At 42.5% G+C, this 17,674-nt stretch overlaps 1 protein-coding gene across 2 annotated transcripts in view; it reads right to left on the bottom strand.

The window, feature by feature from the left end:
• LOC100876425 (LIM domain only protein 3) overlaps positions 1-17,674 on the bottom strand; it is a 190,215-nt gene that overhangs the window by 4,317 nt on the left and 168,224 nt on the right. For both annotated transcript variants that reach the window (XM_076537986.1, XM_003702279.3), the window contains exon 5: positions 4,826-4,982. In XM_076537986.1, coding sequence (XP_076394101.1) covers positions 4,826-4,982 — 157 coding nt within the window. The remainder of the gene's footprint in view (positions 1-4,825; positions 4,983-17,674) is intronic.

Genomic DNA, 17,674 nt, shown 5'->3' with positions numbered 1-17,674 from the left:
GAAAGGTTTTATAGATACAGTCAGTTTTATAGACTTGAACTTCTTCAGTTTAATTGCAATTGCTTTTCTCTGAGTCTGACAGCAATTTTTTCGGTCCACAAGAATATTTTATTTCAGTGGTTATAATCCTTTGAGATTAATTCGGAAGATGATACATTTGCAAAAGATATTAATTAACGTTAAGCACGAAAGTCTCGAGTAGAGAAATGATGAACATCAGAATCCTTGGCGATGTAATCCACGATAGCGAGGTTCATGGTCATTCCGTTCTAAATGATCCTACTCCGATAAACGACGCGCCTAATTCTCATCTCGTGCCTCGGTAAGAATCGAGGTGTGGCTGAATGGTGTAGAGGGTGCGCTAATTTTTGCGCTTAAGAAAAGCACCCACCGTGGAGGAACTAGCATGCACCTGGCTGGTTCCCAGCCACGGGAGATCAACGGACAAATGACACGCGATTCCCGTAGCTCCCGGCAACCACCGACAATCCCCGACAACCCCCTCGATGCTCCCGTTTACCGTCAGTTACAAACTGCCTTCGCCTTCTCGTCGAGACGCGATTAATGTCTTATTCTTGGGATAGGTGTACAGATACGCTGCTTTCTTACAGAAACATGTGGAATATAGGTGGAGACGTCTTTTAGGAATTTGGGAATTTTTTAGGTTGTTTGCAAATTTGGGAATTTTGTGATTTAGAAATTTAGGAAGTTGGAAAATTGCAACTATATAAGTTTAAGGATTTTGTAATTTAAAAAAATATTTGGGTACTGGATATGTTGGGATGCTGTTATTGGGAGTTTGAGAATTGTATTTGAGATGTTTTAGACTCTGAAAATTTCATTTATTTGGGAGGTTGAGAAGTTTGTACTTTGGGAAGAGTCTGAGAATTCTGAAGTTTAGTAATTTATAAATGTGACAGTTCAATTTAAACATTGAAAAATACATTTGAAAATTTCAAGTTTGCCATTCAGAATGTGAGACAAAATCCACCCTCAACATACTCATCCAAACGAAGCGACATTATTGAACTTTCCATAATTGTACAATTTATAATTCAAGAAGTGCTTCTGCAGCTACATCCGAATGACGTATATTCGTAAGTTTAATTTCATTCAAATCGTCCGAGCAGGTTTAGGGAAGTTCGGAGGGTCTAATCGTCTGGAAGAAGTGTAGAAGACGTTGTAATACCTTATTCCCCGTACGAATCTCGTACTGCACATTGATCCTCTTAAATTCCCATGTAGTCTCCGTCTTGGCATTAGCATATTATCTTCCGCAACCTCCTTCCGCTGTTCCCTCTCCTTCAACCCTCTGATTCGCGTAGGACTTTGCAGACACTTGAGAGTTTGTTTTAAAACTCAGATAATCGTTTCGAACTCCCTTCTCCCTTTTTCTCTTTCTCACCCCATGTTCGCGCTACGCCTTTTCCCTTCCGCGGGTCTCCAGGGTAAAATTAGATCAAAATAAGACCTCTCGCCAATTTTTAAACGCGTTACAGTTGTCTCCGTGGAGGGAGAGATTACGCAGTCGAAGTTGGCGATAAAGAAACGATCCGAGAATCGATTAGAAGTTTCGACGTCTTTCTAAATGCTTCTAAAGACCCGCGTGACAAGTTTGATAGATGAACGGAGGATCGCTTTTCAAACGTTTTTTTTTCTCTAGCGATCATAGAAACACGTGGGACACGAGGGTGGTAATTGAATTTATCGAGGGTGATGACCGTACTCTTTTACCTTTTTTTCACCCCCGTTTACCTGAGATCACGCTCGAGTTATTCGTAAACGATCCACGGTCCAGCATTATTTACAAGCGTCGACGAGATCCGCCGGAGCCCGAGAAAGATTGGGACAGCTGTCTGTTCCCAGGCAATCAGAAAAACTACCTTCTCCTGCTGCTCGGGCCAACTTTGCCATTCCCATAGCCACGGCTTAAGAACGTTAGGGTGGCAGCTGCCGTGGCCCAGGACCACCCTCTTCGCGGTTTTTAAGAATCTTAACGCCTGCTTCTTTCCCCCTCGCTCTTGATTTTGTCAAGTCGAGATAGCACCACCACTTTGCATTTCATTGCTGCGTCTAATTCCCTGAAACTGTGGGGGTTGAATATCATCCTAATTCCCGCTGATCGTACTCCTCTAATCCGTTCCCACGATCTCCTTTAACCCTTCACATTTTTATTACAATGTATAAATGCATTTCGGTATAACGTCATACGTCTAATTACGTTGTATTTGAAATTCAAACAAGAACGCTTAATCTCCATCGGTTTAGAACAATTCTAACGAGGTGAAAAACGAACGAGACCATTAAGAGCGGCTGATAAAAAAGGGCTTGATGTTCGTCCCGTAATTTCTCCCATTCTCGCTCGTTCTTTGTTATTCCGAGGATCCGGAGGCGTTCAGGTGATATCGATTTCGCCGCAGGGTTTACGGCTGAGGGTTATAAATGACCGGTGCGCGCGAAATAACGGGACGCCAGACTAATGCCAATAATCGGCGTGGCATGCTAATGTCGTTTGCGCATCTATTACGTTAAGTCTGATGGATCCCTCTTGACATGTCGTTCCTGGAGCGTGAATGCCTCCGATCGCGGAGAACACTCAAAGGTGTCTGACGACCCCGACCATCCGTAGCCCCGTGCTATTTCCTCGGTGAATGTCGCTCTGACATTTACCACCTGAATGGAAAAGACGATCGTCGAGACAGCCAGTCTCCGGTGCGGGCTTGACACGACAGATAACGTCGGATCGCGAATCGTTCCATCATCTATGGTCGCCTGTTAATTGTCGTGAATGGACGCCGCGTTATACTGTTTCAATGTGTCTTTCGCTGTTACGTGATGTATCGGCAATGCACATCGGAATAATAACGAGATTCGTTGTAATCTAAATAAATCCGGACAGGTATGACGCTTTAAGCCGTCGCTTTCATATAATTGTTTTAATCTCTAATTGGCTCCGAATGTCCGAAATGTAATTGACGGATAACTTTTATCTCTCAAATCACACATTTCGAGATTTTCGGTACTTGAGGTTTTCGGATTTGTAGGTTCAGAAATTTTATTAATTTATGTTACTGACTAAATTAAAAGCTTTCAAATTTACAAGTTGTCTACTCAAGTGTCTACACGTCGGCTCCCAGCATTAGACCATCACCGTTTCCATTGCGTGACAGTAAAATCGTACGATCGCCACATAAAGTGTCAAGCGATATTTCTTTCGATTCCGTTTCACCGTCAGGATTTCCCGCCTGTCGCGTCGCCTTTCTTTTTCTTTCTACCTCCGGATTCCGCCAGGTCACACTCGTCACGTTTCTAGTCCGCGCAAACTGATATTAATTGAACTAAACACTCACGCACGCTGAGAACGTGCGAACCGAGAGTACGGAAGCGGACCGGCACGCAGAAGGCAGCCGCGCAAGAACATGAACACTTACGTGGCGCAGAAATAGAGTCGCAAGGGTTAGCAACCCCTGAATTACACGCAGCTCGCTGGCAGGACGGTTAAGGGGAGGAAATTTGCATATTATAAGTAGTACACGGTGCCGAGGCTGATATCATCAGACCGGGGACCTCGTTATTCTGTGCATGCGTACAATTCGAGCGTGTGCCCCGGCAATCTAGGCTCTTCGACCGGTCTTAAAAGTTTGTCTTGAAACTTCCTTAACGACAGTTGCGAACAATTATGCGAATCGTTCGACCGATAGGCGGGGATTAAACCTGAGAGCTATCGATTTACGGTGGTCACTCACATTATTTATTCAAATAACGAACTTGCAAACAGCTTTAATCTCTTTGCAATTTTTATGAAATGTGAATGTTTTTGGTTGCTCATGAAACTTACTGATGTATACCATATTTAAGTGAGAGAATTGTCTAGTCTGTCATATGTAATTCAGTATATGAATGAATCTACATATATCATATGTCTATTTGTACATTCTTGAAATTTTCTGAAGCTCTAATTGCCCGAACCAATTAATTCGTTAAATCTGCAGACTGTACAGTACAGAAGCCGATCGGTAAATATTGCACTTGGTAAATTATGGTACGTGACGCGAGCATGCAAAAGGACGTAAACATCCTTGCAAGACGTGGGTCGGATTAAGTAGATCGGATCCACGTTGGGTCAGACAGGGACCAGGTCCTGGGTACAGCAAGGGCTTAAGATATTGTTCCGAAGCACGGCTGTTGCCTTAAGATAATCAAGAAACTCAAACGGCTTAACGCGACGAGTTCATAATTCCGGCTTGTAAAGAGCTTGCTGCAAACCTGATGCAGCGGATTCTCGTACAACTCTTTTCGAGTATCTTATCAGAATTTTCAAGCGTCAATCAACTAACAACGTGTTTCAGATATTTGATCGGGATTTGAAAATGCTTGAAGTAATTCCACTTAAGACGCTGGCAAATCCTTCTGTTCAAAGAGTACATTCTTTCGCACGTTCCATCGCCGCTGAAGAGGACGGATCGTTACGGTATGCGATGAGGCTTGCTTAACGGGCGAGCTTAATTAATAAGGACACGCGATATCCTAACTCGTAAGACGATGGCGGGCTGCTAAAGCATAGCTGAAGCCTCGAGGGAGTCCTTTGTTGTCGAGAGGGTCAGGACGAGCGACCTGCCACTTTAACCCACCTTAAGGGGTTACGTCTTGAGGAGTTTTCAGCCTTCTGAACATCCGATATCGTCCTGACCTTTGCAAGATTCAAAGCGACCTGGTCAACGCGATATCCTTACCTTTCAACGAGTCGTCGACCATTGCGTACAATTATATTTGCAATTTTATTTCTATCAAACTTTTTGAACAAATTATTGTGGAACGCGATTACCTGTGGCTGGAGATGGGTCAAATGTCTCTTGATGTGCGCCAACGTAGCGGTGTGTGGTGGATGCAGCGCCATGTTCGCGAAGACCAGTCTCTCCTCGTAGTCGTACTCGCACAGAATTTTGTTCTCGCACAGATAAAACTTGTCGCCTATACAGAATCTGCGAACAGAACGAGAAAAGGTATCATTGTATCGCAGTAATCGGTGCGTCTGAAAAGTGGCAAATGGTTTGAAGAAACTCGAGCTAAGGGTTGTTGAAGACAGGCGGAGTAGTAAAGCGTGCTAATTCCTTTTAAGACCGTTTTCCGTTCCGGTCGGCCGAGGAAATTGCGGAAAATAAAAACAGGCAGCGTTACCGGTCCTGTACCATTCCGAAGTGTCTTCGAGGCCCTTTAAATGTAAATTTCCACTCGATTCGCAGACGCTACATCGTACCTGGATTACCAGCGACTCCATTTCCGTTCTAACCTTCTTTTCCATCCTCCCTGAATACCGGAATCGAATCTTTAACCACTCGCCAAACTGCCTCCGAGTGTAATTCGTACGCTCCACCTTTCAACCCCTTACGAACATTCTTCTCGGGGTGGCGAAATAATGCTCCTTAAAATTCGACGTATGAAATCGCCAGGATTTCCCGATGATCCGACGCGGTACACGCAGCAATATACACACACGTAGATCTCGAAATGGTGGCGAAGTACGAACGTGCTTGGTTTGCGATATAAGAGAAATAAGGTTGCCGCGAGGGTTATACGCATCGGCCAACTGTCGCCGGTTTGAGGGGCGGCTCTAAAAATCAAAGATTTCGCGTTTCTCGTTTTTTATTGCCGGCTTAAAAGTCAATTTTTTTGCACGAACCGGGCGCATGCCTGCCCGCATAAAGGACGATACGCCGGAAATGCTAAAGAGCCTCCGAAACGAGGATCATAAGGGTGGCTGGCATCCAACGAGCACAATCCGCTGGATCCACACGAGGGACTCGAAAATCGTTTTGTCAGTATACGCGACGATTTGAAATTCTCGTCAGGTGCCGTGAACATCGCTCTCCGAGTGTTATACATACTTCGTATCGACCGCGATATAACGAGCTCGTTCCCGCGATTTATTCTCGAAATCATAAAACTGCGTCCATCTTTATTATTTCAGGGAGCGTTCACGAGATCTTTCAATTTTATACATGCGGTGGATGACGTTCTTGATGAGTATGCTACATTCTGGTGTTTCAAGACATTTGATGTTTTATTAGAATTAGTATTTTGGAATTGCTGATGGCCGATGTTCATAATGATTATAAAAGATAGAAATTTTAATGAAGGATTTTAATAACGATGGGAGGATTATTTAAGAATTGTAATAGTGGTGTACCGTCTAACGGTATGGGACGAAGAAGCAACGACTTGACTCCATTAACTTCACACTTAGCAGCACCTTAGAAACCCCCGGCGTCGTCGGAAGATCTGATTAGGGGTTCGAGTCTCTGCTAAACGCGTTAGTCTCGACTGTAGACCGGGGGTGGGTGTACAGCTCCATCAGGTGCTAGAGCGGTGGCTCTGGGAGGGTGGAACGTCGGGGGTGGTTGTCTCTCCATAGTTTGATGCAAATTGAGTAGGAGCAGCAGCAACTACCAAGAATATAGACGCTTTCTGTAGCTCTTCTCTCCCGGTAGGGACTCGGTAGCGATCAAGTACAAAATTTATTCCCTACAGCCTCCACGTTGCACCACCTTCCCATCTTCTGGTCTTGACTACCGCCAAAGTGTTGCCGTTTGGGGTTTCTCACCCTCCGGCCTCGACAACTTGCTCTGTTTGCCGACGAATCTCGGAGGCTTCCTCTCGACTTAGCAGCGTTCAAAGTCGCGACGCCGAGGACGTTCAACGGTTTGCGCAACAACCCTTTCGCCATTGTCGTTTTCCGATTTTCCCGCACGTTAATGGCCACCGCCGAAACTCTTCGCGCGAGCGTCTCTTCGCGCCATTGCCGACGTTACGGCTGCCATTTAACGTCACTAATGCCCTAAGCGTTTAACGCTGCACCGACGCAATCTGTATCGCGTATCTAGCTGGGAAATCACAACACCATTATGCCATGATCTCGTCCCTATCGTCTCTTTCTATGTCCTGTTCATCTTCCTCGCTCTAATGTTCCCTTTTTATGGCCCACGATCCGAGACTGCCCCCGGGATCGATTTTACTTCGCGCCATGCCACTTATCGTACCCCGTTACGGTGGAGCATTGCTTTTTATGGCGGTCCATGCTAGATGTTCCGATCGCTCCTTTCTCCCCTTTCTCTCGTATCACCCTTAAACCTGTCTTCTCCGCTTTCACCGTTCCGGAATCGCGGAATTAAAGGAATGGAAAATCGAACGCCCAACGTCAGTTACGAACACGAACAGATGCTATCTCAATTCATTTTTGATGACGCTAAATCATCCTTCCAGTCCCTTAATAACGAGACGCGTATTGGAAAGCGTTCTACGTTTACTGAAACCAGAATTTTATAGCTTCGAATGTCAGAAAATTTATTCTTTTTCGTTTGTCATTTTTATGTGCGATTGTTATTTTATTTGGAGAACAGTGATGACGATTGACTTTGCCACAAATGCTTTTGCGTATTCGTGCAGGTGGCCGGGTAGGTCGTGAAAAAAATCACGTCTGAATTTACATAAGCGCCGGTATAAACCACTCGACAGAAATCCCGACATAAAACTCAAACAGGATCTCAACACGGGCCAGCACATCCGCTGAATACGCAATGCCCGTATGTACTCGATGTACTGCCCCTTCCAGAAAAAAAGGAAATGCTTTTATTATTCACCGGCGAGTTATGATACTAAGATACACCCTCCGCGTTTGCACCTACTCAGAGTTTAGATGCCTCAAAATGGTACTTGTTGTCTTCAGTTGCCAGATTAAATCGTGATCATCTAACTTCTTCAGATAACTTAATTTTTTGGTGTCGTATGCTGATAAAGTTTTAAGTAAAATACTGTACCACACATCATAAATAAAGAAACTTTTACAAAAGCAATGATAATGATACATATGATATACATACACATGTATGTAATAATGATACATATGTTTGGGCGATGAATTTAAAAATGATTAGCGCAAGTATCCTCGAAAAGGTTAAATTTATGAGCCAAATACCAAAATCCTATTAAAAATGCATCTATCCTCCATTTCCGTAAGGTTCGAAATAGCGCTTGATATTTTCAGACGCATGTTCGGTTAATCAGCGGTAAAAAACGAGTCTATCCACGGCCGTGACAGCGTGTCATATCTGTTCGCTTTATTTCGATAATGGCTGCTTACCTAGCACGTTCTCCTGTTAATTAATTCAGACTGTCGGGGTATCAGGGAACTGTGACGCGCTAATTCGATCAGAAGTGAATTCGCTCGGTTCGGTAGCGAGGGCTCGGCGTCGCCGCTCGCTGAGGGGAAGTGCGCTTTGCCTTTGCTTCCAAGACAGATTTACCCCCGTAGACAGTTGACGCCGCTATCTAAATGTCGGTGCAGAGGCGCGTCGGAATGCCACTCGATAATACACAACTCGACGTCTCGAACCACGGCTCATTGTCCGACCGTACATATACGAACGGTGACGTGGAAACGTTCGCGGCCTCTATGTCATGTCACGTGTCCCATCGACGTCGATCGAGGGGTAAGTTCGGTTCCAAGAATTAGTGGGCTTTCCTCGAACAATAGGACATCTCAGGATTATTAAACTTTTCATTATACAGCATTTTTTAAAGGAATTTCTAGTATGAATCGTTAGAAACTAGTATAGACTATAAACTGGTATAGGTATACTGAATGTTTCGAGTTCTGACGTTGCGAGTTGTGTTTTGATGAAGTACTTGTTTCTGATAATTTATTTGAAAGTTATAAAAATTCCTACGACGTGTCTATGACGCAGTGATTTATTCGAATTAAAAGTGTAGAGAGTGTTGGGTTCATTTGCTATTCTGTACGAGTGTCGGTCCGTAAAGCGGTCGAAGGGAGCATTCGTCTTTCTATTAATTTCTATGCGGCGTGAAATTACGCGCCAGCGACCCCAAAGCTATATTAATAACCCAGATTACGAAGGAAATTAAGACAGCGATGGGTCGTTGATACCTTTAGGAAGGCGGCTTTGTTGGTTCGCCAAGCGAAGGGGTTGAAGCGGCCTGGATGAAACTCCGATATTTCTACGCGACACGCTTTCCTTCCGCGACTTATAATACCGTGTCTTATCGAACAATCGCGACGCATCACTCTTCGTTCCGCGCCGTAGAAAATTATCTTTATTCCTTTTCTCTTATTTCGTACCCTCGAAACGGCTTACCGCTTTATTTATATACCGTTCTTTCTTCGCCCGATATTGTTCGCTGTTATGCTAATGCGAGCTCGCATTAATATGTAACGAGGCGAGGAGAGGGAGAAAAAAAAATAAGAAACGAACACGTTATCGTAAATATGCGGACGCAGAGTGGCTGGCGGTGTTCGAGTTCAATCGGCTGTTCGTATCGCGAATCGATCGACCGCTCGCCCTCGTACAGAAAAAGTTCCAAGGCAAAGCGCAATCACATCAAAGATTATTTCCGCCAATAAAACGGAAGTCGAATTTTGGTCGAGAGAAGGGGGTGTACGAATCGTTCGCGGAACAAGACGAGGGCAAGAAATCGTACTAAGAAAACGAGAGAGGGTCGGCAACGAGGGGTGGAAGCAAATGATAGAACGGGGAGCAACGATGCTAGCGAGAGGTTAACCGACAAGCACGGTAATAAATCTACCGTTCGCCTCGAGCAGGTACTTATCAGTTCTCCAGAATCAGCCGCGACATCGGTGACTGCGAGAAAAGCCTGGCGGGCTCTCATCTCTCGAAATTGACGCTCGACTTCTAACCAAACTCGTCAATCTATGACTCTCCATCTACTGTTCGTCCTGCTATACTACAACTATATACCGATCTACTGACCACCATTTTAGACTTCGTTGGAAGACAGACTTCAGAACTTCAAAGTTATAGAATTTTTTCTGAATTCGAGTCTATAGAATGCTGGAGCACAGGAGTTAAAATTGGACATGAGGTCTAAGGATTTACAGAACTATTTCATTACAAAAATCTTGAAAGATAGTCTAGCAAGATCACGAGCTCTCGCAAGATGGTGAACTTTGGTAAAAAGAAACAGCTCTTAGTTAGATCAAATTAATCAAGGGGTCGTATGGTAATGAGGATGTTCCTCTGGAAGGAAGCGCTTAATACGCGTCGGAACATTTCGGTAACGGTTCAAAAAGGAGGAGGAGGATTCGCGGTCCCGATTCGACGCGGCACGATTATCTCTCAGTTTCACGGAAGCGTATTGGCTGGATACGGCTGGAATAATCGTATGGATGGTCGTCACGATCGATGCCCATTTCGAAAGGCTAAGCTCCCACTCTGCATAATTGCCAGTTAACGGCAACGAACTATAATACGTTCGCATGAACGCACACAGAAGCACCGGATGCACGCCGGCTATCTGGACACTGGCCTGGTTGCGATCGATCGATTTTTTCGTTCTCCTCTGTTCTTTTTTTTCCATTTCATCGTTTCGCGCGTGATGACCGAGCAAAACGCGAACCGGTTGGAAATTGACGAAACAGTTTTTGGCAGTGGCCGAGAACTTAATCGTGGTATATATCGAGGGGATCTGCCAGTTATGGCAACGATAATCGATCGGCTCGTGAGCACGTACTTGTGTTTGTCGACGAGCATCGTCGAGAAGTACTCCATAATTCCGGATAAACTCCGGCTAATTTGAATGGGCCGGGCGAGCGTATTCGAGTGGCTGTACCGGAAGTGGAAGACCGTGGCTAAGTCGCTTTGCTCTACGAGCTGTCCAGTCACGGAGGGCAACAGGGTTAATCATGAATTACGGTGCTTAAGTTCTAGTCATTAAGTAGCTCTATCGACCTATGTAGCCGAAAGTCCAACTTCTAACATCAAAACCTGCCGTGTATCGAATATCGAAGTTATCGGACTGCTTGTACTACCGGCGGCCATTGTCGAACTTCCGTTTCCATCGTATAACAATGCCTTTCGATATTTTGTATTCAGTTTAGAACTCCTCTTATCCGTACTTCAAAATGTTCCTTTAAATATTAATCTAAGTTATTCAATATTGACGTATATTAAAATACGGACATTAACTTTTATCTCTCGTGCAGCATCAAATTTTAGAATAATTTGCTAGAAAGGTACATCTTCGTCCTTCATTAACCATGTTACTAGACTTAAAAATTTACCCACTTTTATAAAACTATGGTAAGAAAACATATATGAACACAAATTCTGTGTTCGGAATACAATGTCGTGTTTACGTTTCATTTATCAAAATTCATATTCGGTAATGTCATGAATGAATAATAATTTTAAACGAATAATTTCATGAACAAACAGCCTACAATATTGGAACAGGAGGATAAAGCGAATGCATTTCAGCTTTGACCAAAAGAACGTGAGATAAGAGTATAAATTGGAACTCGTCGATTTCACAGTGAATTCTGATTGGGAATGTTGCGTGGGATCAAGTGACGCGCAAACGAGTCGCGTTTTCATATCAAATGCAACGATACACACGGACAAAATGGGCGGAAGTAAGTGTGCGGGATGTTTAAAAAGCGCTGATTCAATTTTACGCTCGAAAGAGAGCACGCTGCTGCCCTCGATGCATCGGCGGACCGCTGCGGATGACAGGGATACCAACGATGGCGTTGACGTTCCTGTAATTCGGTCTGGAAAATATCCAAATCGTCCGCGTAATTCTACCGGAAACTGCAGATTGTTTCGATGTTAATTCTGTCGTTAAAATCAATTTCAAAGCAGTGTCCGCCCGAGTCATTTACCCGAACCGGCCGCGGCGCTACGCTGGGAATCAAACTCGACGCCAAATTGCTTTTCGGGATTCACTTTTTTTCGTATTTATTTGGCGGGAAGTTCAAATCTTCCGTGAAAAGATCTTTTAACTTTCGGATCTTGAATTTTTACGATTTCTAATTTTTGAATTTATGATTGATACAATTTTTTAATTTATTAGTTTTTAAGTGTTTGCGGTTCTGAGGTCTCAAATTTGAATTTCCTAAACTTTTCAAGCTCCAATTTTTATTTTGCTAAATTCTCAATTTTGCAAGTTCTCAAGCTTTTAAATGCTGAGACTCCAAGCTTCCAAACCTTAAAATTCTCAAATTTCCAAATCCTCAAATTTTTAGTAAATCTTGAAATCCTCAAGCTTCCAAACCCTGAAATTCCCAAATTTCCAAATCCTTAAATTTAAAAATCTTGAAATCCCCAAGCTTCCAAACCCTAAAATTCCCAAATTTTTAAATCTTGAAACCCCCTAGCTTCCAAACCCTGAAATTCCCAAATTTTCAAATCCTTAAATTTTAAAATCTTGAGATCTCCAAGCTTCCAAACCCTAAAATTCCTAAATTTTTAAATCTTGAGATCCTCAAGCTTCCAAACCCTGAAATTCCCAAACTCCCAAATCCTGAAATTTTTAAATCCTGAGACTCCAAGCTTCCAAACCCTAAAATTCCCAAATTTTTGAACCTTGAGATCCCCAAGCTTCCAAACTCTAAAATTCCCAAACTCCCAAATCCTCAAATTTTTAAATCCTGAGACTCCAAGTTCCCAAACCCCAAAATTCCCAAATTTCCAAATCTTACGTTCCAACCTTTTTCCCGTGTTATCTATTTTTCTTGCCAGCCACACGAGCAGTAAATCTCCGGCGTATTATACGAATTGAGCGTATTCCGGAACGGATTTAATAAATTGCACCCCACGGCAGAATAATACGAGCCCTATCCGTGGAAGGGTTATGAATGTAAACCCTAAAATTAAGCTCACAATTAAAGAGATCCAAGAGACGATTTAAGCGGGTAAAACTCATCGAGACGACTTTGCTCGCGTCGTTTATTCTCGTAAGCTTGATAGATTCCGTTGGAACCGCATCGTCAAACGGAGCGGATTAAACGAAGTAAAAAAATGTTCGAAATAGCTAAACTGGTCGAAATTAGAAGGCAAGATACTTCGAAGGCTTAATCAACAAATTGGTCCCTGAAGAGTTACCCGGCGCAGGACCGTGAACACGCATAATTCAAAGTTGCACGAGGCCACGGTTTAATTACCAAATCTTGTTCGAAGTTGGATCCCGCTGCAAACTTCTTGGCCCTGGTTATAATGTGTGCGGAACTACCCTTTATTATCATAGCGCGAAACGTTATGGCCGATCGCGCGTATCTAAATTCCAGTTAACAAGACTGTTAGTTTACCAAGTTCCGTAGTTTTGTAAAAACCGTGTCCCTTTATGCGATAAGCCAGTTCGACTGACAGCCTTATCTCGCTTAGGGCAGCTTGTTTGACTTCTGACAGTGGCTCCTTCTGACCGGTAGCACTTGATAACTGAATATCCTGAATATCCTAAAGGGGAGACGCAGCACGAGAGAGAGAGAGAGTTCTGCTAGCGAGCTTAGCTAGCCTAATCCTTTCTGTGGGTCGGCTTTGCATTAAGCAAAGTCCATCAACTTGGCGTAAAGCTGGCGGAGTTTCAAAGACTGTCTATGCTCGAGTATTAATACAGTATTATCCAATAATTGGTGAAAACTTCATCGATCGATCAGAATTATGAAAGATAAAGGCCTTTCGTGGTATTTTTCGTATATATTGAACGTCACTCGAACGAAAAGACGAAGGGGGTTAATTCCTAGGAGCGAGGCAACGGCCATATTTCTCAATAAACAATAAATCAGCCGAGGACGCCGAGTAAGGTATAACACCCTCTCTTATAGATCACCTTTCTTCTTTCCTCTTTGCCGTGACACACGTCTTTTGCTCGCTTTTGCCCTTTGGTCCTTCATTCCGTTCCGTCTTCTTTCTTCGACGATGCCTCGCGTGTCTCTTTCCGTCGCCTTTCCAGTCTCTCAGCCCCATTAATCTATGGTTATCTACGGCGTGCGCCGGATAAGTGCGTCGGAATGAGCCATTTCACCCTTGGGAGTTCGAATCCATCCTGTACCCTCGAACAGAAGCCCATCCACCGACTGGCCCTTGGGCATCCTCTTTTACCCTCGTGATGAGCTGTGCAAAACTTTCTCTTTAACGAGATCGTAATGACAATGGCCACCGTGAGAAAACCGTTCATCTATGTATCATCCAAACAATACTTTCTTTATAATATTACTTCTACAAATTTATTTTATTTAACTTCAACATGAACACAAATTTTTTTCATACAGTTCTGGCAAGTACTTGAGGGGTGACTTTTGGGTTGCAAGATTTTATGATTGTATGATTTCATTTTTTGTCATCATATTTTACTTGAAATTTCTCTTCTAAAAGTTCATATTATATTGACTGATTGTGGAAGACCAGTAAACAAGACATTTAACACTAAAACTACCAAACCGGTCAAATGACCGCTCCGTAAGTTTTTTATTATAATGTGCACATTTTGTTAAATTACATTCGTTAAAATTAACATTAATTTTCATCAAGATAAAGAATAAATGTGTGCACCAATTTATGTTTCGTCGTTTGTTGGTTTATTTTTTAACTTCATTTTTAATTTCAAATTAAGTACACGTTATATGTTGGTAGGTTTAGTGTTAATACTTGAAATATTGTAAAATATTCGCTAAATTCAGTTTACATCGAAGTTACAATGTCCAATGTCCTTAAAAAGATTCCTACGCTAAATCTAAACGATAAAATAATTAAAAAATCCGATAAAAATCAAATAAACTAAAAATTTGTAACTGTATGAAAAGAAGGGTAGATCGAATCGTTCGTAGTCAGCAGCCAATTCTTCAAGTGTAACGCATCTACGTCAGCTTCTTTCCAGCCGTGAATAATGCTCGCAGGTTATCTTTTCACCTTCGAATCTCATAAGTAAAGCTGAAAGCAGGCTCCCTCGACCTAACGAACTAAAGAACAACTTTACTTTGCACGCGTCTCAACCCCTGTTCCTCTCTCGTCGACGACGTCAGGCTTGCCCTTATCGCCCGGGAAAGTTAAGTGGAAGAAAATGCGTCTTCTAAAAAACGGGGAGATGCTGAGTAAAGTTGAAATTGATGCACTGGACGGGACCTGAACCTTCTGGGTTTACGTTGCGATCTGGGAAACTTTTTGAAAGCTAAACGATCTATTATCGTTCTGCTCTTTGGCACGAGTTTCAGATGATAACTTGATAGTTGTATCGAATATTTATTGTGGTGTTGAAAGGGTGGTGTACTAGGATTTTTCAAGAAGAAAAATTGTTACATTTTGAATTCTTCAAACCTTTAACTTTGCAAACCTGATCAATTTAACCTAAACGAGTATAATTTTTTTGCCTGTGTAAAAAATTTAGCAGATCTGCCAGGTAATTTGCGTTTAATTAGGTAAACATGGATGGAAACAGCATCGACGGCACGAATATCGTCTCCTTTATGACCAGCTTAAACAAGCCGACCGGACGAGCTGTCTAGGACGATAACATTACTGAAACTGTATATAGCAACCGAATAGTCTAGGTTTCCGAACTGACGTTGGACGTGACAAGTGATATTATACCGAGTCGTCTAACTCCGTTGCAACCCACTAGATACGGGGTGTCTGGCACAGACGCTGTGTAACTCAGAAACCAATGTGTCACGCAGGAACGGGCTTCAGATTGCGCCTTAGTTTCATTGCTGTCCTGCTCGAGACAGACACGTTGTTCCCTCGTGTCAGGCTTATCTTTGACATTCCAACGATGCACGATTCCTCGAACGCGAACAAAACGCATTTTTCCGTGTATCAACAACGATGCATCGTTTCATCGGAAGCTCGTGACGAAGCATCGGGTGCGCAGATTATAAATCGCGGAGGTCGAAGCGGGAGGGCGTTCGATAAATTGGTATTTTATTATCGCTAATAACCATCCGAAATTATTGTCTAGCGATATTTACGCCGAGGCTAACCTCCACCAGTACGACCGCTTTATGCACGGGGACGCACATGGACGAAGAGTGAAACGGTGTACGCGCGGAGAAACACGCGCTTTTCCGCGATCGTATTTTCCCCATTATTTACGCGTCGTGTGCATACGGTTTTCGCTTCTACGCGCGGGCTTACGAATGTTTATCGGCAAAAATTAACGGGCAATTTGTACCGGGTGCATTGTCGCTGGTAATTATTATTTTATCGACGGTCACGCGCGAGCACCGCCGATTCTCTCGCGCTCTCATTATTTATTGGCCTCTCGTATCCGATTCGACCACGGCTCCATCCGAGGTCTCGTTGCTTTTTCGAGGAATTCGCTTAACGCCCGAACGTATATTTCGCACGATATTATCGGGCTATTAAACGCATATTTTCATCAACTAATCTGCATTATTGCTTCTTTATCGTCATATCCCTCATAACCTCACTTTTAGATAGCAATTTAGAAATCATCATTTTGTAGCCTAGTCCTTTTGTCAAAGATCTTAATAACATTTACCATACTTATTATATCTAAACTTCTCCTATGGTCATACCCCTCATAACCTCACTTTTAGATAGCAATTTAGAAACCATCATTTTGTACCTTAGTCCTTCTGTGAAAAATCTAATAACATTCACCATCCTTATTATATCAAAACTTCTCCTATGGTCATATCTCTTATAACCTCACTTTTAGACACCACTTTTAGACAACAATTTAGAAACCACCATTTTGTATCCTAGTTCTTATGTCAAAGATCCTAATAACATTTACTATATTTATTATATCTAAATTTCTCCTATGGTCATACCCCTTATAACCTCACTTTTATTTACCACTTTTAGACAGCAATTTAGAAATCACCATTTTGTATCCTAGTCCTTTTGTCAAAAATCCTAATAACATTTAGCATTTTTATTATATCTAAACCTCTCCTATGGCCATACCCCTTATAATCTCACTTTTAGACTCCACTTTTAGATAGCAATTTAGAAATCATCATTTTGTACCCTAGTCCTTCTGTAAAAAATCTAATAACATTCACCATCCTTATTATATCTAAACTTCTCCTATGGTCATACCCCTTATGACGTCATTTTTATTTACCACTTTTAGACAGCAATTTAGAAATCACCATTTTGTATCCTAGTTCTTTTGTCAGAGATCGTAATAACATTTATCATTTTTATTATATCTAAACTTCTCCTATGCTCATACCCCTTATAACCTCACTTTTATTTACCACTTTTAGACAGCAATTTAGAAATCACCATTTTGTATCCTAGTCCTTTTGTCAAAGATCCTAATAACATTTACCATTTTTATTATATCTAAACTTCTCCTATGGTCATACTCCTTATAACCTCACTTTCAGACACCACTTTTAGATAGCAATTTAGAAATCATCATTTTGCACACCCTTTCGTCAGAGATCCTAATATTTGCCATCCTCATAAAATGGATACCCACCATTACAATATACGACAAACAAAAAAATATGGAAATATTTAATCGTTGTTTTATCGAGTGTACTCAGACAGAACGTATTAATGTTCCTTATTCCAGATTTTCCGTAAATAATTGTCGGAGTAAATCCGGCGCACGTGAAATCGTTTGAAAAAGGCTATTTTGTTGCTCAAACACGTGTTCACGCGATGGTTGGCAAAACCTCGGTGTTTTTCATAATTGCCTCGGCTCATGCCAAGTCATGCACGGCGAAAAAATTACATTTCGCGGCATGCAGCTCGTTGTTTATACTTGTGTATACGCATGTCGCGGCACGAAAACAAATGATGTTTGTAAAACACGGCGCGGTTACGACGTACCTTGCCGGTTTACAGGATCGAAAGAAATTTCGCGATGGCGGATCGTGTCACGCGTCGCG

The sequence above is a fragment of the Megachile rotundata genome, chromosome 12 (genome assembly GCF_050947335.1).
Source record: "Megachile rotundata isolate GNS110a chromosome 12, iyMegRotu1, whole genome shotgun sequence".
In the NCBI taxonomy this organism is placed as follows: domain Eukaryota; kingdom Metazoa; phylum Arthropoda; class Insecta; order Hymenoptera; family Megachilidae; genus Megachile; species Megachile rotundata.
This window is presented reverse-complemented; position numbering and strand designations above follow the sequence as displayed.